The sequence below is a fragment of the Zootoca vivipara genome, chromosome 2 (genome assembly GCF_963506605.1).
Source record: "Zootoca vivipara chromosome 2, rZooViv1.1, whole genome shotgun sequence".
NCBI lineage: Eukaryota > Metazoa > Chordata > Lepidosauria > Squamata > Lacertidae > Zootoca > Zootoca vivipara.
Window position 1 is genome coordinate 91,933,344 of NC_083277.1, and position 25,553 is coordinate 91,958,896.

General features: G+C 46.7%; 1 protein-coding gene across 5 annotated transcripts in view; it reads left to right on the forward strand.

The window, feature by feature from the left end:
* Positions 1-25,553, forward strand: part of CASKIN2 (CASK interacting protein 2) — a 103,149-nt gene that overhangs the window by 33,016 nt on the left and 44,580 nt on the right. For 3 of the 5 annotated variants that reach the window (XM_035104453.2, XM_035104452.2, XM_035104455.2), the window contains exon 3: positions 23,392-23,571. The exons of 1 other annotated variant lie outside the window; for it this stretch is intronic. In XM_035104453.2, the coding sequence (XP_034960344.2) occupies positions 23,392-23,571 (180 nt within the window). The remainder of the gene's footprint in view (positions 1-23,391; positions 23,572-25,553) is intronic. One more of the 5 variants, XM_060271847.1, reaches the window with a different exon arrangement.

Sequence of the window (25,553 nt, forward strand, 5' to 3'; positions counted from 1 at the left end):
CTTGACTCACCTACTGTTCAAAATAACACATGAGATACACCCAGAAAATTATTGTGCGGTTAAGAACAACTTGCTAACATCATTCTGACAAAAATAATTCAGGGGCATGATTTAATATGCCTACCTGTGAGCAATCCTGCACGTGTCTATTTAGAAATAAGTCCCGTTGAGTTGAGTTCAGTGGGATTTGCTCCCAGGTAAGTGTGCTCCCAGGTAAAAGAGCTGGACCATAAAGAAGGCTGATCGCCGAAGAATTGATGCTTTTGAATTATGGTGCTGGAGGAGACTCTTGAGAGTCCCATGGACTTCAAGAAGATCAAACCTATCCATTCTTAGGAAATCAGCCCTGAGTGCTCACTGGAAGGACAGATCATGAAGCTGAGGCTCCAATACTTTGGCCACCTCATGAGAAGAGAAGGCTCCTTGGAAAAGACCCTGATGTTGGGAAAGATTGAGGGTACAAGGAGAAGGGGACGACAGAGGACAAGATGGTTGGACAGTGTTCTCAAAGCTACGAACATGAGTTTAACCAAACTGCGGGAGGCAGTGGAAGACAGGAGTGCCTGGCGTGCTCTGGTCCATGGGGTCACGAAGAGTCGGACACGACTAAACGACCAAACAACAAGTGTGCATAGGATTGCAGCCTCAATCTGTTATTGGCAGCTTGAATCTAATTGCCTGTGATACAACCATGGATATCAGCAGTCCCGTCTGTTATCTGTAGACGTTACAAGTTATTGAAACCTTTGGTTAATTATTGCCACAGATAAGAGTCGTATAGTCTCACGATCCTCCTTCGCCTTCGATAATATCAACTCCAATCTAGCAAACCAAGTAGCTGAGTTCTGCAGCTGCTTAAGAAGTAAGTATTCTGAGATGTGCAAGAAACTGGGATGTTCTGTAATGGTAGATCATCATCCCCTTGTGTTACTTTCCTTTTTCTCTTTAAACAGAAATGTAGGGAGACCTTGGAAATGAGGCGTAACCTACACCCGACTTGTGTAGATTATTGCCACTGATGCGTCTTTCTCCATTCCATATTATTTTTGAACTTAACTGCTGCACTACAGGAAGTGTAGCGTGGTAGAGGAGTATGCAAAAGGTCCCAAATTCAATCTCTGGCATCTCCAAGTAGGACTAGGAAGGACATCTCCATGAAGCTCCGGAGAACTGCTAGCCAGTCAGCATCAACAATACTGAGCTAGATAGACCATTGGTCTGACTCAATGGAAGGCAGCTTCCTATGTTCCTGGTGATCATGTTCATAGACCACATGACAGTGAGACCCACAGGTTCCTGCTGATCCATTGGCAGAGAAGCAGATGTTTCTGAAAGACCTGCTGTATGTATACAAGTTCTGTCCAATATCACTAGTACTCCCTGTAGTGAAAAAGTAAACAACAGCTCCACTTTCTCTTCACATTCATCATCCAATAAGCTCATTCCACGATGCCTCCTTTTAAAGCTACAGCAAACAGTCTTAATGCGTAGCCAAAGCCAGCCTACCATGTTTGCTTGCGACGCCCATTCCTACAAACAGGGTTAATCTTCCTGGGAAATACTTTGTCTGTAGTACTCAATGAGGATGCTTTCAGATTTATCCATTGTGGTGTGATTGAAACGGACCTGCGATGCTCTAATCTAATGGATGCAGAAGCACCAAGGGAGATGTTTATATACAAGCAGGTGGAAGGTGTCTATTTGCCACAACCCTCTCCTACCCCATGTTTACCACCTGAAGCAGTACTGCCTAATGATGATGATGATGATGATAAATTTAAAGGATGCTCAGTCTATGGGCATATCTTTTTCTGCCTGCTGTGCAGTGTAATATTTACTGTGTAATTCTGAATGAGGACTAGACATCCATTCCCAGTGAATCCCACACTGAAGCTAATCCATAGGTTCATGCCAGTACTTAACATAATGTAAATGGACGGCTTGGCTGCCATACTGTTGTCTCACAGTTAAATCCTGCCTCCGGCAATGTCAACAGGCCACATCCCAGACCCCTGCCATTGGAGGTCCTGAAGAACCAGTACTGTTGTCTTAGTGAACTGGACAGCCCATCTGCTTGCCTCTCTGTGATCAGAAATCCCAGCTGACCCCGTTGCCGGAGCCCAGTTGCTGCTCTCGGCCAGAGGCCTGCGAAGGATTGCCTCCAGCTACTGTCCATTTGGCAACAGGTCACCTTCCGAAGAAGAAAACTGCCAAGCAGCGATTCTGTTATAGTCAAGCCACTGTGGCCGATTTGCACATGTCACTTGCATGTGCCCGGCAATGTGTTCCGTCGAGTGCTCACTCAGCCCTAGGAAAGGTGCGGCTCGTTTCCTCGCACACGGCTGCCAGTTCTCTGAGCTAATGCTCCATTTCTCCCTCATAACCCTCAGAGCTCTGTGTCTGGAAGCATCTGTTTCCTTGTCTATATATAGCAGCACTTGCTGGCTTCCGCATGGAACTGTGTTCTTAGGGATGCTTTTTCCACAGCACACACACACACCCGGTCCGGCTTTAACCCAAGTCCAGACTTTGGGCAACAACCATGTTGCCGAGAGAGAGCTTCCCTTCCCCACCCCACCCCTACCCCCTCTTTTTGGTTGTCGGACCTCCCCTTAACCCCCAAATACAAGCCTTTCTAGGAGTGCCGTCATCCTGGAGCTCGGAGGCATTGGGGCTGAGGACATACCCTGCTTCCTCCTGTTAGATCTCGTCTCACCAAAGGTTGCTTTCCTCCTCCTCAGGTGTTGGAGCAGACAGTTGCCTCTGGCTCCTTCCGAGGGTGTCACTTTGCATTGGCTCTTCTCAGGCATTTGGGAGAGGCAGTTTTGCTCTGCTCACATGCACCCGCTCCCCATCAACGTTCATTCCCAACTTAGTGCAGCCAAGTGGGCTTCCAAGTCCGTAGCCTTGAAAGTTGCACGTATCATTGCAGGGTATTATTGAATACACTGTCGTCGACGTGATGCGATGGTGATGCACGAACCCCACCGACCTGCTTGCACCATAAATAGAACTTCTTAGAGCTTCATAAGCAAATAATAATAATAATAATAATAATAATAATAATAATAACCCCAGTAAGTATCTGCCCGCAGTGACCTCACAATCTAAAATCCATAGCAGAGAAGGAGGAGGGGAACAGAGAGAGAGAAACAAAGAAAGATGGTTTGCTTCACAGAATTTGAAAGGCAAGCTCCTTGCAAGGAGAAACTGGCATATCAGGGAGAGGGCTGGATAAAGTTTCAGGAAGTTTGTTTGAAGAACATTCAACAATTTGATTGCTCTCCTGCCATCTGAAGTGATACAGACCAGGAAGGACTCTTGTCGTAAATTTCTGGAATACAGGTTGCCTTCTTTCGTCCCACCAGCATTTCTTTATCTTCTTCCCCTTGTGTAAGCTGTGTGTAGCTGAAAAAGGCCCGAGTTCAAGTTCAAGCAGTTGTCCTGTTCCTTCACAATGCCCCTACCCCACGTCTCTTATGTCAGCCCTAGGCAAAATTCTCTGGCTGTCTCTTTCCCATACGGCATATCCCAGTCCTCTTAGACTAGGCGTGTGGCGAACCATTGCATAGCATGTCACTGTGACTCCCCCTGGATTGTAAACAGATCGGGTTCCCCTGGCAGGCAATCTATGAAAGCCAGGCAGGTCTCTGCATGACCAGCCCTACAACTCTTTGACTTGGAGCAAATGGAGCTGCAGGTCAGGGGAGGCGGCAGGAGTCACACCGAGGCCAAAACGTTTTGTTATTTATTCTTCCCACCCCTTGAATGGTTGCAGCCAGTGGGAATCTTAGGGTGATTCCACTAGTCGAGCAATATTGGTCCGTCAGCCCAACTCACCATTCCAAGTGCCCCTGCGACTGACTCAACAACATCAAGAAAGCAAGAGATTCTCCCCCCTCCCCGCCCCACCCCTTGAGAGTATCTGTGGCGCCTCCACTAACATGGAGCGCTCTTTTGAGGAGATTTATGATGGGCAGGCACATCCAGTCATGTAAGCGGAACAAAGGGGTTTCGCCCTAAATTCAGGCTGAAATGTAAGACGAACCCTCTTCAGATACACAAGTCCTGCATCATCGTGCATCTGAAATAGAGGAGTTGGGTTTTGCTGAAGAGTGGAGGCCACTGGGACAGGTGAACCCCTCTCTCCAGGTCTGAAAGAACCCCATTGAAGCGTGTTGGTCGGTACTTACTAGGGAGTTGCCTACTCCCTGCTTAGAATTGGGTAGTTTGAGTGTGTTTTAACATTCACCCTCCATTCTTGGGAATGACCAGTGACAAACCCAATTAAACTAGTTGGGAGAAGGGTTCCTCCACCACCACAGGATAGATATCCATAGCAACTTGGTACTGTGTGATCCTTTGTGCTCATTCAGTCCCACAGTGGTAGGATTGCTTGTGAACTGGCAATAAAAGTTATGTGGGGGTGGCGAGAGTCCTGATTTCCTCGCTTTTGCTACCTACCGAACCCATGCATAAGTCAGCTATTTTGCTATCAAAGGGGAACTCTATTGAAACGCCATGCGCTCGCCATTGTTCCCAGCTGGTCTCTAGACATCTGTTCACCCGTCCTCATGCTCTGCATAAATGGACTACTTGGATCATGGCATATGGAACAGCAAATCAAAGGCTGCGGGACAAAAAGGGAAGGCAATAAATCCTACCTCCAAGGGAGCAGGTGTTTCAAATGGGGTGAGAGAATTGCAGGACAGTGGGTGGATCCGACAACTGTGACAAGCCTAGCATTAGGCTCAGTACACAGTAAAGCACCTTCGAACAACATCCTTTCTCTTAGAGAATTCTGGGTACTGTAGTTTGTAAAGGTTTATGGGAGTTGTAACACTGTGAGAGGTAGATTGCGGTGCCCACAATTCTTTTGAGGGGAAAAGTGTGCTTAGAATGTGCTTTAAAATTGTAGTGTGTGCACAGCCTTAGTCTGAATGTAGCAAGTGGATATACCTCTCAGATAAATTTAAAGAACTGCTTCTGCAGTATGAGGACTGTGGAAGGAAGCAGAAAAACAAAAATTTCACATTAGCACCTAGGAAATGCCCCACTACCTATTGAAAGATGTTATCCAAAAGCTGTGAAAGTTAAGGTTCATCATCATATCCAGGGAGCAGGACCCTTAATAAATGTGTTGCGTCAGCTTTATGGATTATGGAAATTCTCTCTTAAGAGGGCAACGTGTAGTGTAGGTATTGATAATAGCATTTGCTTCCCAAATGGTAGAAAGGTGTGGCAATTGCCGGTAGGGGTGGTCAGATCTTCCCCAGAAAACAGAGTTTGCGAACAAACACAGTACTCCATCTTGTTTGCTGCGGAAAGGGGGGGTAGTCTGATGAGTCGAACAACTAAAAGAAAAGAACAGGGTAGGAGTCACAGTAGTTGTGCCCCCTCTCAGCACCTTAGAGGGGCAGGTGTTATCCTTTTAGTGAAGCCCTGGCAACCTTAATCACAGGGGAATAATGATTTTGCCCTTTGTTATTTCCTCTTTCCCTTTTCGCATGACCCAGAGAGGGCCTTCCTACTCCTTTCACCTGTCCGGGTGCATGAGGAACCCAAAATGCAGAAGGCTCCTATTCCGAACTTAAAAATGGAAAGCGTAATGCTGGTGGTCAACAAAAGAGGTTTAAAGACTGTCTCAAGGCAAATCTTTAAAAATGTAGCATTAACACTGACAATTGGGAAACACTGGTCTGCAAGCGCTCCAGTTGGAGAACAGCCTTTACCAAAGGTGTCATGGGCTTTGAAGAAACTCGATCTCAGGACACAAGGGAGAAACGTGCTAAGAGGAAGGCACGCTTGGCAAATCCACACCATGATCAACTCCCGCCTGGAAACCAATGTCCCCACTGTGGAAGGATGTGTGGATCCAGAATTGGCCTCCATAGTCACTTTAAGGACCCATTGTTAAAATCGTGTTTATGGAAGACAATCTTTCTCAGCCGTGAGTGATCGCCAAAGAAGAAGAAGACCTGTCCAGGTGCATGAGGAACCCAAAATGCAGAAGGCTCCTCACTTGCCTGTTCTTGCTTTTCCTTCCACTGCATGTTGACAGTGCATTACGGTTTATTGTTTGTTTCTGAAAGGGGAGAATATGTAACTTACTTTCTTAATCCTGCCGTTGCCTCTTGTGTTCATCACGAGCAACGACAACGAAAATGTGTCCGAGAGCAATGCGCAAGTCCTTCCAATTCTTTCCAACAACTGGAGGAGGTGTGGGCCCTCCAGATTTTTCGCTACACATTTCTGAACTATACCAGTTGTCTGGAGGATAAGCTTCTTGTTTTGGGTCAAAGTTCAAGACCAGCATCTGTGTAGCATTTTTAAAGACTTACAATCCCAGCAGTAAGCAACGCTGCCAGATAGGATCAGCACCTCAAGGTTTACCTTCGCAACCCCAGACAACTCGTTATTATCCCACCCCTGGGTTTGCTCTTGGTTTTCAGAAACTTCCAAGAACTGGGAAAGAAAGGGGGAGAAAGCAGAAGAGTAGTAATTCTTATGACCTGCTGAGAAAGCTTTTTTCACTCCCCTCTCCCCTTTATTATTATATTACTACTGTATTCCCTTTTGTCGGATCTCATTTAGACATAAATACAGGGACTGTTCCAGGAGTCAGGATCGCTGAATGCCGCAAGCTCTCTTGAATTGCGGTTTCTCATATGCACTGCATTTCCCCCCCAGTATGGCCAGTCCTATGTTTCTACAAGCAAAGAATAAGTACCTACTTAAGGATAGATAAACATAACATTGACTCTGAATGAGCGGTGAATTCAAAATGAGTCAGCATCAAATTGCTCCGTTTTATGCTCAGATTGGTTTTCGGCGCATGAGTAGGACCAAATTTTTTTTTCCCCTGCCATGCTAAGTTAATCCTTGGGTTTTTTTTAATAAAAAAAATTAAGATAACAGTTGAAAAACAGTTGGCAAAACTGCATCATGGGTTTGGGGTGTGTTTATCACATGGGCTTTTTGCTGCAAATGCACAGGTGGGGGAGGTGCTGTTGCCCCCAGGTTCTACTTGTGAGATTCCCATTGGCATCTTGAGAGCCAGTGTGGTGTAGTGGTTAAGAGCGGTAGACTCGTGATCTGGGGAACTGGGTTCGCTTCCCCGCTCCTCCAGATGCAGCTGCTGGGTGCCCTTGGGCTAGTCACACTTCTCTGAAGTCTCTCAGCCTCACTCACCTCACAGAGTGTTTGTTGTGGGGGAGGAAGGGAAAGGAGAATGTTAACCGCTTTGAGACTCCTTCGGGTAGTGATAAAGTGGGATATCAAATCCAAACTCCTCCTCCTCCTCCTCCTCCTCCTCCTCATTGGGTACTATGAGAACAGAGGTTTGGGCAAGATGGGCCTTTGAACTAATCTAGCCAGGCTGTTATTTACCTTTCTTCCACCACCCTGAGCTTGACTGCAGCAAGAAAGGTATACTTATACACTGAATATAGTGAGGGAACTCCCTGCAAGCTCTCCAAATGTCTCTTGCAGACCTATTTGCCCAGCCTAAGACATTGTGCGTAGATTGTTAACATAATATTAAACTGGATGTCCTGGTCCCCAGCATTTGTAATGCTAAATTACATCTCTAAGCAAATTAAATAAATATTGGTAGTTTCCTTTCCTTTCCTTTTGCCTCTCCAGTCACTCGTTTCTGCAACTAATTTCCAGAATTAGGCTGGATAGACCTTCAAAATACTGTCCCGTGTACAGCAGGCTACCTGGCCACCCTGCATCTGATAACTGTAGACACAGAGGCATATACAAGTTCATCATTTTATTAGCCCCCCTTTTAAACAACTCTTGCTTTATTGCATCGCATAGTCCTATCTTAGCTCCCTCTGTATTCTGCTTCCAAGGTCTCTCTCCCTCAGTTCAATATCCGCCCAGCGGATTAACTTTTCCCCAGATGCTGTAGTTTGCAATTTTCCAAGTTGAATCTGCTTTTTGTTTATTCTCTCTGCTCATTCTCCTAATCTCTCTTAAGTCCCCGTGCATTATTTTCTCTGCCCACACTGGTGTCCCCGAAAACCAACCATGGTCAGCGGCATTCTCTGTGGATTTCATTAATACGCCGTGCACTCATTTTGACTCCTAGTTCGGGGGCACATGAGCAGGCTGGCACTACCGCCAAGCTCCATCATGGGACCTCACTTTACCTCATGAGCCTTAAACCTCAGGGTCTCTGATGTTTCATAAAAACGTCCCTTCGGGGGGTCATTTAGCCGTCACCCCGGCCCTCACATTTCAAGCTTGATCAGAAAGGACACTGACACTTGAGTGTGTTCGCAAATCTCGAAATGCTTTGCTTAAAGGCTGCTTCAAATTCAGCATAATTGCATATTTATAAGCTTAGCCGCAGCGGCCACGATTGCAGCCATTGTGTGGGCCTGCTCCATTGTAACTGTTTCCCGTCTCACCCACTTGGAAAGTCATGACATCACCACTCTCCCCATGTATTCATCTTCTTTGTGGCTGTGCTGATCCTTCCTGTATCACTGCCTCTTCCCCCCACACCGCCCCAATCACCCTCATCTCATGGTCGTTTCACTGAACTATATGCCTCAGAATGGCTTGTGTTGGGAGACACGCATTATTGGGTCGCATGTGCTCAGCAAAACCACTTGGCAAATCGAAACCAAGTTTCTTGGAATTATTAATCAACCAGCTAAATTTGTCTGCCCCCCCCCATACCTAAATTTGCTTTCAGCCAGGGCCATAGATTAATAGAATTGGAAGGGACCACGAGAGTCATCTAGTCCAACCCCTTGCAATGCAGGAATCCTTTGCCCAACGTGGAGCTCGAACCCATGACCCTGAGATTAAGAGTCTCATGCTCTTCTGAGGGAATCCTTTCTACATCAAAAGGAACTCGGTATATTCTAATCTAGGCCCGTGCAAGCAGGTTGTGGGCCATGCCTGATGGGCCTAACTCTCTTCCTTCAAACATGGTGTGGTGGCTATAATTGTTGCTGCTGTGCTATAATATTAATTAATAGCAGTAATAGTCATGCTGCATGCACCGCAATAAACAAGTGGTGAGAAACTCAAGGAGTTCCAGTACTTACCCAGGGTTTGATTTCTCTGAAATGAAAGGAGGGAGATAGATAGATAGATGTTATACGGTTTTCTGAACACGTGCAGTCAGTGGCGTAATAGGGGGGCGGGGGCGCCGCCCCGGGCAGCAGGCTGGACGGGGGGCAGCAAGCTGGACGGGGCTGACCACATCCGATGGCTGCTGCCGCTGTGCGACGCGGCTGCCGCCATGAAGGAGAAGCCCCGACGCAAGCGAGACTGCCTCACTCCGCGGCTTGCTCGTGGGGTGTGCCGCGGTGCCGCAGCATATGCCTCCTGTGCGCGCATGCTGTTTGCTGCCCTGGGCAGCCAGGTGGCTAGCTACGCCGCTGCGTGCAGTCGTATCTTGGTTCTCAAATGGAATTTGTTCCGGAAGTCCGTTCAACTTCCAAAAACGTTTGGAAACCAAAGCACGGCTGCTTATTGGCTGCAGGAGCTTCCTGCACTCAACTGGAAGCCGCGGAAGCCACGTCTGACGTCCGGCTTCCGGAAAAAAACGTTCGCAAACCGGAACACTCACTTCTGGGTTTGCGGCATTCGGGAGCCAAAACGTTCGAGTCGCAAGGCATTCCAGAACCAAGGTACGGCTGTATGTACAACCTGAGGTAAAGATGGAGGGGCTCACAGCATTAACACTAGGTTTCCTGGGGAGCCCCAAACTTTGGATCCAGTGCAGAGCAAGACAAGATGTTTTGCTGCCTGAGGCGAAGCACAAGATGATCACACACACACACACACACACACCCTTCTTTGCCAACTAGCCTGGCGGATGAATCAGCATTGGCAGCGGCACAGCGTCCTTCGATGGCCCCGAGGGCAGTAGGTTGACTGAGGTGATGGCAGGATAGGCCGCATGGTTCACAGCACTCTGTCCTGCAGCCCCTGGCTGCTGCTTCCATCCCTCCAGCATGGGCTGCCAGAGGAAGATGCCTCACTTCTGCCTGGTGTCCTCTGCAAGTGTCTGCCATTTTTGTCCACTCCAGAAAAAGATTCCGTGCCTTCATTGTGGCTGGGAGGCCATGCGCTCCAAATTAATCTGAGCGTGTATCTGCATAGAGGGCTGGTTGGGGCTCGCAGAGATCTCTTGAGGCACTTTTGGTCATGTATGTATAACCATGGAAAGAGAGCTTGGAAGAGGAGGGAAATGGAGGAGAAAGCTATCAATGGCTACTAGCCATAGTGGTTATGCTCTGCCTCCACGGTCAGAGGAGAGTGCGAGTCTGTGCTCGTGTGCTCGGGTCCTGCTTGCAGGCTTCCCACAGACATCTGGTTGGCCCCTGTGAGAACAGGATACTGGACTAGATGGGCCATTGGCCTGATCCAGCACGCCCTTCCTATGTTCTTAAAGCAAAGTGGTGCAAATCAGTGTGCAAAGCCACTTTCTGTCTGCTTGCCTCCCATTTTGCTCGTGCTTAGCCCAAAACAGTAATCCTCCGGATCTCAAGTTACAGGGACATCCATATTATGTAAGGAGGCGCCAATAGATTGCCCTGGAAACCGGTGCTAGGTGCATTATTTATTCCCAAGGTGTTTAGGGCTTTCTCTTGCCCTGCTATTTTACTGAGATATAAGCTTGGCTTGGAATAGCTGTGTGGCTAGCAGGAAGCTTTCAACATGTACATCCCATGAAATTTTCTGCACGGTTTGAAAGGAGCCACTGTGGACAATGCTGGGAGAGAGACTAGCTACTGAAACCAGGTCCTCTCCTCCATATCACACGCATCTCGGTTCCTCCTGGGAGGTGTCCTGTCCTTTCGGAAGGATGGGGGAAATGGACAAGGCTCCACCTCTTCCTTGTGTAAACAAAACGCTGCTGATCCAGCATCCTGGAGGGCGGAACAGTCAGATCCCAGAAGAAATGGTGATGACTTCATAGACTGGTAGCATGTTTCCTTGCCAGCTGGGAAAGGAGCTTTCTATATCTCTGAAGGAACGGCTCAATTCCTCTCCTGCCGCCCACCCCCCCTTACATCCCCATCTGATGACTTCCCCAGCTGTTTCCATGTTAGGGTGGGGAATGGATAGATTTCCGTCTCCAGGAGAAGCACAAACTTCCCCTCTTCCTGTTGAGATCCACCTAGGAGCCAAGAACCTTCCTTTATGGGTGGGAGACTGCTTGCCAAGTTCATAGTATCTCTCAAGACATAATGTCAGTATGAAAACTTCTTTCAACTGCTAGCTTAGAATTAAATGCAGGGGATTACAATGTGAGGCAGTTGACTCTGGATCTCTCCAGATCCCCGCACCACATTAGGCAGCAATGAGTTGTTGCTTTACAACACCTGCAGGGGAACCACCTTTTTATCTCCACCCATACTGCAATATTGGGGAAATGCAATTGCTCCCTTCTCCATACTGATATGACTATTGTGAATGTAAGTACATTGTGGATGGTAGTTGTGCTAAAGGTCGTAAGCACCTATTGTCTAGTACCCACAACATCATGGCTATGGCGACATAAATCTCACTTAACACACACAGTCAGTAGTGCCAGTTTGGGATATCTGTTGCCCTGCCTTTCTGCCAAATGTTTTTCGCCCCACCCAGCCCTCTTTCAGAGACTAATAAGCATTTTCTGTTTGCAGCACTGGAAAATATACTGTATTACTCAGAGCAGCAGTCGCAAGACGACTCCTCCCTTTTGTTTACTTGGGAGTACAGTACAGTCGTACCTTGGTTCTTGAACGGAATCTGTTCCAGAAGTTATTTCGACTTCCGGAAACATTCGAAAACCAAGGCGCTGCTTCCGATTGGCTGCAGGAGCTTCCTGCACTCAATCGGAAGCTGCATCATTCGAGTTGCAAGGCATTCCAGAACTAAGGTACGACTGTACTGTTGGTACTTGGATGGTATGAAGGCTAGTGATATATTAAAGGGTTGTTGTTGTTATTATTATTATTATTATTATTATTATTATTATTATTATTATTAGTCTGAAAATGCCTTTAGAGAAGTCTTCAAAATCAAGCTTGCCAAGCCTGCAAGCCACAACGTTATTCTCCTAGTCCACACTGATCCACCTGTTTCTGCAGGTTTCTCTACCAGTGACTGTTATCACAGAATCTGAATATGATGCCCTTTACTGATCCTATTTTTTATGCCCTCTTCTGCTGCTTATTCAGTACCCTCTGCTTTGTCAGCCACACACATGGCTAAATCCAGGATTACCTGAAGAGACAGATTGTAGGTTGTCTGCTCTGATCTGAAGAATTAGAGGGAAGACGGCAAGATCCTGCTTGTTTATTCTGAATTAATTGATGACAAATATCTCTTTACAATCTATTTATTCAAAATTGCCACCCCATATTTAAAGGGGTCTTCTGTATCCTTAGTTATCCCTTTGATCTAGTTAGGCTGCAGTCCTATATACAGTTACCTGGGAATAATTTGCATTGAACTTGGGGGTCTTACTTCCAAGTAGACACATGTGAGATCACATTGTTAAGTATTCTTTTGGTATCAGTCAACATAACTGATGCTGCCGTTCTCCTTACTTGAGAGTAAGCTCCATTGAATTCAATGTGATTTACTTACGATGAACACTTTGGGGAACCTTTTCGCAATCCTATATTGACTTTTGTAATGGATGCAGACCAAGCTTGTTGAATTTTAGCTTCCATTGAAATCAAGGGAACTTAAGTCTTGATTTCAACAGGATCCAAATTCAACTAGCTAAGGTTCCAGTCCTGTGTCTTCCACCAGATTTATTAATTCATCGCGTTTGTCGCTGTTTAGAATCGCCACCTCCCCCTTCGCACACTGTTGGAAGCCATAGAAGCCTATTTTTCATCCTTTGTAATTGTAAGAACAAAAGAATGACCAAAATGTGTTGAGATGTAAATTGTCTGTTTGTGCTGTGTGGTTTTGTGAATGCCTCCTAGGATTTGGGAGGGTTGCGGCAGTAGCTGCATTGCTTCCTCTGTTGTAGTTAGTTAGCAGTCTCCTCAGCACTCACAGAAGAGACATGAATGTAACATGACCAGATTGGTGGAGTTAGATTTATCGGAAGCAGTTTAACCGCAGCACTTCGGTAAAGAGGTTTTCTTTTTTCTGAAACATGTCAGGTGTCTTATATATGCTAGCTAGCCCATATCGGGCTGTTGTGTTTTGTTTCGAATTTGATTTCTTAGGCTGAAGCTGAACACAGATTTTGGCTGCATACACACCAAACATTTAAAGGAAATTCCTTGCCCATCCCCAGATCCTGGGAACTGCAGTTTCTGCCTCACACAGCTATAATTGCCAGCCCAATTAACAAACTAAATTCCCCAGAATTATTTGGGTGGGGGGTCTTTAAATGTGCTTTAAGTTTATGGCGTGTACACAGCCGTTCTTCATGTTTAAGCATCCCCAACTGAGATTGTGTGGCTTGATGTGTGTCCAGGGATAGCTCAGTTGGTAGAGCACAAGACTCTTAACCTCAAGGTTGTGGGTTCAAGCCCCACATTGGGCAAAAGATTCCTGCATTGCTGTGGGTTGGACTAGATGACGTTCAGTGTGACAGGATCTGTTCCAACTCTACAATTATGTGATTAGACAGTTATCATCTTTGATTCGATATTTAAGGATGCAAGTATGTTTGTCACACTTTTCCTATTCGTGATAGGAAGGACTGGTGTGTGTGCACATTGTTGGGTCTGAGCCCCAGGTCCTTTGTAAAAGAGCCCAAGATCCCCTGCCCCATTCTCACCCTTAAAAAAAAGAGAGAAAAACTTTGTGTCAAAGTCTTGCATTTGGACAGCATTCAGCACAGCATTGCAGAGACTCAAGCCACCCACCCCCTTAGTCTATATACCAGCTTATTCGGATTTTATGTGAATTTTTGTCCTGTGTCTGGGCCCCGAGTCCTTGAGACACCTAGTAACCTAGGTACAACACCTGTGGCAAAAATGCTTTCTGTGTAGAAGTGTGGAGCCATTCATAAGGTAAAGGTAAAGGGACCCCTGACCATTACCCTGTTTCTCATATTTTAAGACATACCCATAAAATAAGCCATAGCAGGATTTTAAGCATTCAAGGAATATAAGCCATACCCCAAAAATAAGACATAGTGATAGGCACAGCAGCAATGCCGGCCGCGGCAGGAGGAGGAGGAAAAAAATAAGACATCCCTTGAAAATAAGCCATAGTGTGTTTTTTTGAGGAAAAAATAAATATAAGACATGTCTTATAATATGAGAAACACGGTAGGTCCAGTCGTGACCGACTCTGGGGTTGCGGCGCTCATCTCACGTTATTGGCCGAGGAAGCCGGCGTACAGCTTCTAGGTCATGTGGCCAGCATGACAAAGCCGCTTCTGGTGAACCAGATCAGCACACGGCAACGTTGTTTACCTTCCCACTGTAGCGGTACCTATTTATCTACTTGCACTTTGACGTGCTTTTGAACTGCTAGGTTGGTAGGAACTGGGACCGAGCAACGGGAGCTCACCCCGTCGCAGGGATTCGAACCGCTGACCTTCTGATCAGCAAGCCCTAGGCTCAGTGGTTTAACCCACAGCACCACCTGCGCCCCTGGAGCCATGCATGGGAGCCATTCCCATGCAACCCAAGTAAGTTAAGTACAGACTGCTCCATAGAATCTGTTTATTGAACATTCATTCAGATTGATTGCAAAAGCTTGCACGAAGGTTAGACTGTGTCTCATATTCATTCAGCATCTGTTCTGATTTGTTTATGGGGTGGTTAGAGGAAGACTTTTTGTGTGACAGTGCTCATTGGTATAGAGTTCCCACACCTCATCTTTTCTTTGCTGCTCTTGGTAGCCAGTCTGTGCTGGCACCCGCAGCACTTTCATCAAGATACGAGCATTGGGTCTTCGATTTTTATTTTATTTTTTCAAAAAGAGAGAGCCCTGGTTGTAGGGCAATGAGGACTCACCCCTCATTCATCCCGATATGCTTGTGGGATGTTGACACACCTTCCTGTCCATCTTTTGTCCATTCCATACTTTTCAACGCCTTTCCCCGTCACTTTCCAAACTGCAAAAATAAAAAAAAAGCAGATTTCTTGCGCTAGGGTGTCAGAACACTTTGATCATTTACAAACCTAAAGTTCCCGTATGCAGTCGAATCCTTCACCCAAAATGCTGGCAGTCTGGAAAAAGAAGCAACCCAACTAACTCCCTCTACACACGGCTGTGATCTGTGTGACCATCCTCCCCAGTGGTCATGCTGCCTTAGGCTTTCCTGTCCAGTGATTCTCTTGTGATCCCTTCCTGCTGGGGAGCTGCACCTTCTGTCCTGAACCAATAATAGAACATGCTCCTTCAGTGGGGGCAGGCTGTGCCGTCCCCTGTTCCTGTCTAAGTGGAGCCAGACTTTCCAGCTCCTCTTTCCTTCCATTGTTTTCTCTTGCCTGTGCCGTAACTTTGTTTGAAAAGACCTGGATCTTCCTTCCTGTCCTGCTTTGAGATCTAAGTTGCCCACTGCAACTTTGGGGGTGGCAGGGAGGTAGATGGCTGGGCTGCTTAAGATCCAGGTGATTTCCCAATATTTTCCCCCACACACCATCACAATCTATTTCCCCACTACATTACCTCCCCTCTCCTTCACAATGATTAGGCTTTGCAGAAGGTGCTGATGGAGACTGAACAGCATGGAACAGCCTGCCGGCATCTGTCGGCTTCCCCCCCCCCTTCATCTCCTTAAAAACTTGATTCGGTTTGACTGGTCCCATCCCTCCATGAAAGCTGAAGGGGAAGCAGGAATCACCCATTAACATCACATCCTTTCCGAAGCCTCCCCTCTAGTCAAACGTTCTACGTGTGTACCTCTGATAGAGCCAGCTTCCTCCTCCTTCCCCAGGACTTTCTAAAGCCTGGACAGCGGAGAGCAAACCCTTCCATGCTCATAAATCATTTGTGAAATATAGTTATACAGATTATGGCTTATGTAAATATTTCGGACCAGGACGGAGTGGGAATTGCAATGTGCGAGCCGTAACCGTAACGTATGTTCGCAAAAGCAAAGTGTTCAGTTTGTTGTCCAGTTTAGGTTCACGGAGAAAGGTATGGCCCTAAAGATGGAAATGCAGGTCTCTGCTTAACTCTAAAATATGATCCTATATGAGGCATCCTTCCTCTGTACATGTCATTTTATCAATAGCCTGATAGACAGTGAGTAGGAGAAGCAAATCTGCACAGCATACTCTGGGCATCTCCATCTCCGTATGATCACAGCATCCTGGAATGCAAACAGCTTGGATTTATGGATGAGCATGTCCAACTGCCACCAAGTTTAAGCGAAACATAAGCAGGGAATGTCTGTGTGTGTTTCTAGAGAATCCAGTCATTTTATAATTCTCCTTTTGCTTATAATGTCCGCGGAGACTAACCTGGCGCCTTCCGGATGTGATGAATGACACTAACTTGGGGAAAGGCATCTTATTTATTTGTTTTCATTCATCTATATCCCACCTTTCCTCCAAGGAGCTCAGGATGATGGGAATAGTTGTCTTCCTCCCCGTTTTATCCTCAGAACAACTTTGTGAGGTAGGTTAGGTTCAGTGACGTTGACTGGCCCAAAGTCTCCCAGTGGGTTTCGTGGCCAAGCACAGATTTGGATCCTGGTCTCCCAGCGCCTAACCACTTTACAACACTGGTGTGTGGAGGGAGAGAGATCTCTGTTCGTCAGAATACTGTAAGCCGATCACTTGCTTAACACAATATACTCAATGTTTTTTCTTTAGCCAAATATTTGATTTGGCGTTCTCCACCGTGTAAGGTCTGTTTCTTTACTTGGCGCTGTCTTGCCATTTCTGTAATCAGCGTTTGATTAAGCACGTCGCTTTCTTAACAACTTTCTTATCCCCCCCCCTTCCCACCACGTCACACACACACCCCGTCCTCTTGTGCACACCTGCAGCAACCTCAAAGTACTGTAATGAGACGTTCTGCAATGCTGCCTTGCCTTTGAGCAATTAATTAATTATGTAATTAAAGTAAATATTGCTGTATCTCATCGCAGTTTATATTTGAGTATGCTTAATTAACGGTTGCCTCTGACTAAATAGGGGCAGATCTCTTTGTTGTGGGAGCTGGGTCAGGGAGAAGAGGGGTGGCGATGGTGGCGGAATTAGCTCAAACAAGGCCCTTGCTGAATCAAGAAAACGCACAGTGCTTTTTACATCAGCACTGAAAAAAAAACCCCGATCAAAGCTCCTTTTGAAATCAAGCCTCAATCTGTGTTTATTGAACTGGTTAAGTGTGCAGATTTATGGTTGAATTACTGTAGCCCTGAGGTGGTGGCAGTCCAGATTCTCCTGGAGATATTGGGGTGGGGGTGGGGGGCGGCACAGGATAATGGGAATAAGGTTGTGCCGCAGTTGTGGTGAACTGCTTCTTTTCAAGCCTTGTTTTCCACACCTCTAGCTTTGGACAAGCAGCACGCAGCTGCAGGTATGTCCTGAGCAAGATTGAAACCGTTTCCCGCCCCCCCCCTTCCTGTGTGTTTGCCCAGAGCTTGTGTGAGCTGGAGTAGTTTGTACTCGTAAAGGTCATTGGCGAAGGCACGTGCCCTTTCTCACGCCACCTTTAGAATTAACTGCTTCCTGGCACCGTCTCTGTTGCTCCATACCATAGACATGCAAGCCAGCAACAGCTCAGGCTGTTCTGTTGGTAAATGCACACAGGAACCCAAGAAGCTGCCTTATATACAGAGTGAGATCAATGGTCCATCTAGCCCCGCATTTTCTGCACTGGCTGGCAGCAGCTTGTACCTCAACTAGGAATGGTCCTCACTGGCACACTTTAGAACTTCATACCGAGTTTCTTTTTTGTTTTTTCCCCTGGCACGGCCGTTACGCTCCTGGGAGAGCTGCCATGTTTGCATCTGGAATTCCTTGTAACTTTCAGTCCATCAGAACTCCTCGCATGAGTCAAATGTGGGCAGATTCACCCTGCCCAGCCACCCTGATAAATCTGTCTTCAGAAATGGCAGGGGCTCTTGATGTCTGCAAGGAGCCGCCTGAGTTGTTCTAAGAGGGCAGAAGCGTGGCTGGGGCTGTTTATTCCCGAATCCCTCAGAACTCAGCATGCCAGCAAAAGGCAGGCCTCCCCGCCTCCCCAATTTGAGCTTGACCCTGGCTTACTCCATATCCCTGGCAAAACTGCTCTTGGTTAATGGGGGAGAGGCTGAAGGGCAAGATCAGAATGTACCTCCTCAACACAGAATGGTATTTGTTTGGTGCCAGCAACAGGCAGGTGTGGGGAGTGGCAATGAAATGGGAACTTGGAGCTTTCGTAAATGTGTCTTAAGAAAAGCACATTCTCTTCGGTTTGCGATCAAGTGTTTCAGCAGCGTACTGTAGATGGGTTTGTAACTCCTCAACTCTGAGGAACAGATGGTTGCTGTTTTAAAAAAGAACTTTGCTATCTACTAGACTTTGTTCCCTCCTCTCTCCTTGGCCCCATCTGCACTACACATTTAAAGCAGTATCATACCACGGTAAACATTCAGACCTCCCCCCAAAGAATCCTGGGAAATGCAGTTTGCTATAAAGAGTGTGGAGAGTTGTTAGGAGACCCTGGTTCCCTTCACAGAGTTACAATCACCACAGTTCCCTATGAAGAGGGATTGACCATGAAACCTCTGTTAAAACTGTAGCTCTGTGAGGGGCATAGGGCTCTCCTAGGAACTCTCAGCATTCTTTAACAAACCACAGGATTCCCAGAATCCTTTGGGGGAAGCCATGACTGGTATGGTACTGCCTTAAATGCATAGTGCAGATGAGGCCTAAGAGTCTACAAGGGTCTGTGCTCCTTCCATCCCATGCAGTACCCACCCTCAAAAGTGCTGGGTGTGGGCAGTGCCAAGGTTAGCCTTTGGGGCAGTTGGCAGGAGTGGGAATGTGACTCACTGAGCCGAGCGTGCCTGCACAAGGCCAACTGACAGCCCATTTTGCCCTGCCTACCTGCCGCAAAGTGTGAAGCGAAAACATGCCCGCCTTTGGCAACAGTGCAATATTGTGAGAAAGGAGGTAAGCAAGAGTTCAGCCTGGGAACATGGGCAAAGGGCACGCCGGCCTCCGATTCCCCTTGGCAATCTATGGGCAGAAGAGGGGCACACCCCAACTGCCAGTACGATAACACCTGCGCACAGCTGATAGCTGGCGGCACTTGACACCTGGCTCTTCCATAGGGATGGACAAACATCACCTACTGCGAAAGTGCCGCAGCAGCCGCTCAGAGGATCAAATCCAGAAACACAGAGAGGAAAGGTTCACAGACACAATGGCAATGAGATATGCAGAGCTGCATGCAGACCAGGGGGTGTTCATTGTGTTGCCAAGAGAAAAAAATGCAGAACACCACCACCGTGCCTGGGAAGGAGTTGTCCTTCTGGCCTACACATCCATGTGGCTGTACTGTAGTGATGCTTAGAATTACTGAGTTTGGTCTTGTGATACAGAATCCAGTGGCTTTCTCAGAATCCTAAGAATATCAGCCTTAAACACACACACAAACACACACACACACACACACACACACACACACGTGATTGCTTTCCCCTTTGCTATTTTCCCTTGTCTCCTGTCATATGTCACCATCCGATGGTTACAGTGTAAGGCTCATCTCCTCTGTGAATCTAGGAATCATGGCAAGCTAGAAGCATCCTCCAATTGTGGATGCTCTGGACAGTTTGGGATTCCTGTTATGCTTCTGTACTTTGGGTATATATGATTTTTTTTCTCTCTCTCCCCTTGGCTTTGAGCCTGGTGCTTTCTGACCAAGAGTGAATCTGGATAGGGTTCAGACAGAGCTGGATAACTGGCTTTGGGGACCTGAGGGCAACCAGCTGAGGCCTGGGTGACGTCTCTCGGAAAGGTCAGCCGACCACAACACAGAATGCTCTGGGTCACTCGCCGGAACACACAACACAAGCCTCAAGCTTTGTAGCTGCTTCCCAGTGAGAGGCCAGCCTGGCCTTGTGGTCTCAGAAGGCAGCACCACGCCTCTCAAATAGCAGTGTCCGAGGGGAACGACATGCACAGCCCAAGGCCCACATTGTGGCTCTTTGCCCCACAATCCAAAATATCTCCGTGGGAATCTGTTCAACACAGCAGACGGGTTTTAGACAGATGAGGTCACCGGGAGGGTGATTTCAAGCCTGCCTTCTTGTTCTGGGCCAAACAGCGCAGTATAGAGTTTGAGATAAGCACTGAAGGATGTGGACAAGAGGAATGGTGTAGTGGTTAGCGTGTCGGACTAGGCTCTGGGAGGCCAGAATTCAAACTATGAAGACCTTGGGCCTTTCACTACCTTTCAGCCTAACAGGGTTGTTGTGAGGATGGAGAGAGGGAGAACCACATAGCCCACCTTGAGCTCCTTGGATGAAAAGTGGGGTATAAATTTAATATAATTCCAGGGTAGGATGGAATGGTATATGAAGAAAGGTTTTCAGAGGGAAGAGTCTTCAGAGCTCATTTCCCCCTAATTTGAGGGTGTGTGAATTTGCACAAGAATAATCGTCCTTCAGACTCTTGAGCACCTCCTCACCCCCTTCTCTCTCTCCCTCACACCCACTCCATCTCTATTATTATCTATCTTTGATAGAGCTTTCTTTAAATATACAACTGAGCTCTACACTCTTTTATTTTGTTTCGCCCTCAGTTAGTGCCGTAAAATTTCCATTTTACAGATTGGGCAACTGAGGCAGAGAGAGACCACCCAGCGAGTTCAGGACCAAGCAGGGATTTGATTTCAGCTTTCCCAAAGCAAGCTCAGCACGCTTTTATTTGCTGAATCGCGCCAGAATCCTTGTAGCAGATAACTCCACCGCTGAGATTGAAGTCCTGAAGCTTAGAAACAGACCTCCCTTCATCTTCCTCCCCTGCCAATCCCAGTTAAATCCTTTGGCTGAAAGAATGCAAGAACAAAAACCCCTTGCCTAAGTGTTATGAAAGAAAGAAGCCATTCCCCCCCCCAAAAAAACACAAATTCCTGTGTATATGGAGCAGAGTGGGAGCTGGACTCTCCTCCACAGGCTGTGCTCCATAGCCTTGCTATTGTTGCAGACCATGACATCACCGTCCTTGGAGTTTCTTGGGCTCCTCGTTTGTTATAAAGCAATGAAAGACAGATGCGGGGGGGGGGGCAGGAATGGAGAGACCCAGAAATTCTTTTTCATACCTTTTGTGAGCCTGGCCTCTCTAGCTGGGAAAGAATCAATTGGGGGACTACAACTAGGCCATTACAGATGACACATCCATGAAGGAATTTGGAGGATGTGGTGGCAGTTATGATCGCTGCATAATAATTATAATAATTTAATATTTATACCTTGCCTATCTAGCTGGGTTTCCCCAGCCGCTCTGGGCGGCTCCCAATAGAATATTAAAAACACGATAAAACGTCAAACATTAAAAACTTCCCTCAGCAGGGCTCCCTTCAGATGTCTTCTAAAAGTCAAATACCGGTAGTTGTTTATTTTGTTGACATCTGATGGGAGGGCATTCCACAGGGCCAGCGCCACTACCGAGAAGGCCCTCTGCCTGGTTCCCTGTAGCTTTGCTTCTCACAGTGAGGGAACCACCAGAAGGCCCTTGGCGCTGGATCTCAGTGTCCGGGCTGAATGATGGGGGTAGAGACGCTCCTTCAGTTATATTGGGCCAAGGCCGTTTAGGGCTTTAAAGGTCAGCACCAACACTTTGAATTGTGCTCGGAAACGTACTGAGAGCCAATGTAGGTCTTTCAGGACCAGTGTTATGTGGTCTTGGTGGCCACTCCCAGTCTAGCTGCCTAATCCAGTCTAGCTGCCGCATTCTGTTTTTTTTAAAAAAATAATTTTTATTAATTTTAATATAAACAAAAACAAAAGACACACATGTAAAACAAACAAATAAATTTTTCAAATCTTATTTCTTAACATTGTATTTGTGACTTCCTCAAATCTCTTCTTCCTGGTATTCTTAATATCTTAATATAAATTATGGCGGATCTTCTAATCTTAACTCAAAATCTTTTCCTTAAAATATCACTTTATCCTCCTCCTCCTTCTTGCCCCATCACCACGGGTCTCCTCCTGCCACGAGAGGAGCCCGTGAGATGTAGCTGCCGCATTCTGGATTAGTTGCAGTTTCCAGGTCACCTCCATGTTCGGAGATGTTATATGTCCAACCAAGGATGCTACGTAGGGACAAACAACGTGGCCTGCTTAGGAGTTCCCAAAGGCATCTCTCTTGGCCACTGGGGGAAGCAAAAGGCTGGACTGCCGGACAAACCTCGCTCTCCTTGTCCAGTAACTCCATTTCATTGTGCACTACACATCAGATCTGAGATCTCAACCGACCCCTGCTGCATGTTCTGAAATAGCTACACCAAACACAGTTGCTGAAGAGGTTTGCCAAGATTATTGTGGGTGACCAAGCCCAGAGCTCACCACAAGCTGAACAGCTCCATCGGTTGAGAATCAGACTCATAATCTCAGGGTTGTGGGTTTGAGCCCTATGCTGGGCAAAAGATTCCTACATTGCAGGTAGTTGGACTAGATGATCCTTGTGGTCCCTTCCAACTGTACAATTCTATGATTTTTGTGATTATGTACTGGGTCCCCACCATACCCTACTCCTTAAGGGGACTTCCCTGCATTGGCTCATGCTCTCTGGGCTCTACTTTGGCTGTTACTAATCATATATATACCCTGTTTCCCCTTTCTTAATACATAGTCATAAAATAAGCCATGGCAGGGTTTTTAAGCATTTGAGAAATATAAGACATACCCCGAAAATAAGCCATACTTCCACGCCGTGGAAACCAACCCCCGCAGGAACCTCCACTCACAGAGTCACTCCATGTGGCTGGCACTGCAGGAGCACGATCAGCTGTGAAGTGGCACTCCAAGAGCTCTGATTAACAGCTGATTGAGCCCCCGCCTTGCTGGCTGCATCCCCACACTCCGCCTTCTCGTCCACCGCCGTCCCTGCCGCTTCCGTGCTTGCCACCACCGCTAGGCTCACTGCTTCTTCCTTGCCTGGCCCGGCCAAGGAGCTTGGAGCGCCCTGCAGCGGCGGGCGGAGCGCTTGAGCCAGCGGCCTCCGCCTGGCCCGGCCAAGGACGCCTGTCGCTGCCCCGCCACCCAGAACCGGTGGCTGCTGCAGCGCCGAGCACTCAAGAGAGCCCAGCAGCGCCCTGAGCCATAAAAACCGTACCAGTAATAAATAAATAAATAAGACATTCCACCGAAAGTAAGCCACCCTGGTTTTTTTTAGAGAAAAAAGTTATAAGACGGTGTCTTAAAAAAAGAGGAAATACGGTATATATATTTTAAAGTGAGGCTGTACTTGTCATGTACATACTCTGCTTTTTGTCTTCACACAGAGTTACTGGAAAAGGAAGGGGAAGGCACATGTGTGCTATCCAGTCCTTCCTTCTTTTTTCTCTGCCCCTTTTCAGATGGCAGGGCCTTGAGAATGCCTGCATCCGCATGCATGCACACGCAGGAAGGAGGGAGTCCTCCAAGAAGACCAAAGTTGAATGGAGAATTCTTCCCCACACCAGGTTAGAATGGGCTTTGCATCCGAGAAAGGTTAGGCTCTATGCCAGAGCTGTGCGGCTGGAACCCTTCTCTGTGCTCATCTCCCACTGCTTCCATAAAACCTTGGAAGAAGTATACTTACTGTAGAACTCCTCCAGCTTCTTGTTCTGCCACTGGAGGGACAGCTTGTGCCTTGGTTTTTTTGGAACAGACATAGCCAACGCCTAAACAGAGCAGGGCAGCTGTGCCTTTAATAGCAAGAGAGAGAATCTTTAACAGGCTCAGCTTGTCCCACCCAGCATAGAAGTGATACCTACCATTTGCCCCCTCCCTCCCGTTCTGTTAATAAGACCTATCTGTTGGTAAACCCCACCCTTCAAGCTGGCTTGTTTATTATTATTATTTTATGGGGCACCTCTTGTGTGAGTTGAAATGTCTAAGGGCTCTCCTTGGTAAGAGGAAAGAGCACTTTTTTCCAGTTCTACCCATCCTTGGACAAGGGTTTTGGGTGGGAGAGAGAGAGAGCAACTTGGGGGCAAGAGCCAGGTATATTTTGTGTGATTGATAGGAGGGAACTTGTTTGGATATTTTGCATGGTTCTGTTTGTGAATGGTTTCATTGTCTCCCAGTGTCTTGCATTGTCTGCCTGTGTTGTTTTAATAGAGTGGATGGAGTGATCGGTCCTAATGGTTGATGACTGCACAGGATATATTGGAGTTTTTTTGGTTCATGAGGTGTGGGGTGACTGGCAGGATATAGTATGATCAGTGTAGAAGTAAGGTGAGAATTTGGGCATGATGTATACAGTGTTACCGTAGAAGGTGAGCTAGGAAAGCTAGGAGCTGAAAGTCACCTTAAACCTAGGTTATGGGCACAACAATGAAATGTCTAGGCACGCTTTTTTATAACAAGAATACAAAGCTGGAAATGAATGAACTGCAGCTAAAATATTGTGTTCATTTTTCACACGGTCTAGTCCTTCCCCTGCCCACCCCCCCTAATATTCTTAAGAGGGTCTCTTCTCCAGTCTTAAGAGAGTAGCTGGAAGTGGGGAGGCAAAAAAAAGGTCCTCCTTTCCTTCCACTCTGCAGTTTTAATCAGAAATTTAAGGCGCACTACTGCGCCCAGAGCTCAGAAACTGCTCGTGCTATTGAAATTCCTTGTCACAAAATGCGCCTAGAACAATGGGCGTTTCGAAAACTGGATGCGTACAGTATGTGTTCAGGTTGTGCTTGGCAGCAGGGTAGTAATTAGAGAAGGGATTCCTGGTTCTTAAAATGTTTACAAGATGTGATGCTATGTTTTTGTTTTGGAAGGATTTTACTGTTTTACATTGCATTGTATGCTGTTTTATATTGCATAGTACTGTATGGCCGTTTTTCAGTTTCACTGCTCACTGTATAAGTATTTGTTGCTTAGAGACTGTTTTAGTCTTATGTCGTGAGCCACCCTGAGATTTACAGATTTACAAATTTAATTAATAATAATAATAAAACAAAGCAGATGGTAAATATATGAAATGAATTAAATTGACTTTAAATATCCAGTACAGGTCTCACAATTTTTACACTGCAGCATCATTGGGCATTTAGGACACAGCTTGGCGTGAAAAAGACCATGTAATATCTTAGTTTGAAATCAGATGTGTTCTGCTATTAGCTAAGCATAGTATGGTAAATTGGGGGGGGGGTTAAAAAAAACCCAGGCACCACAAATGCTTGGCGTTTCTGCCACTAGAGGGAGCTCTTGCAACCTTGTTGTGCAAAGACTGTCCTATGTTTCCTTGAACTGGGATCCCATGCCCCTGAAATATGTGGTCATTCATTCTTTATTATTTGGGGACAGAAGTCCACCTTGTAGATTCAGTACAGTCACGCTAGTAACATATTTGCAGTGCCAAGCCTATGCATCCCTAACCGGAAGCAAGCCCCACTTGGGAATTTCTCCAAGGTTAAGCACGCACAGGATTGCAGCCTTAAACTTCATTTTGAAGCTGGGAGTGGCA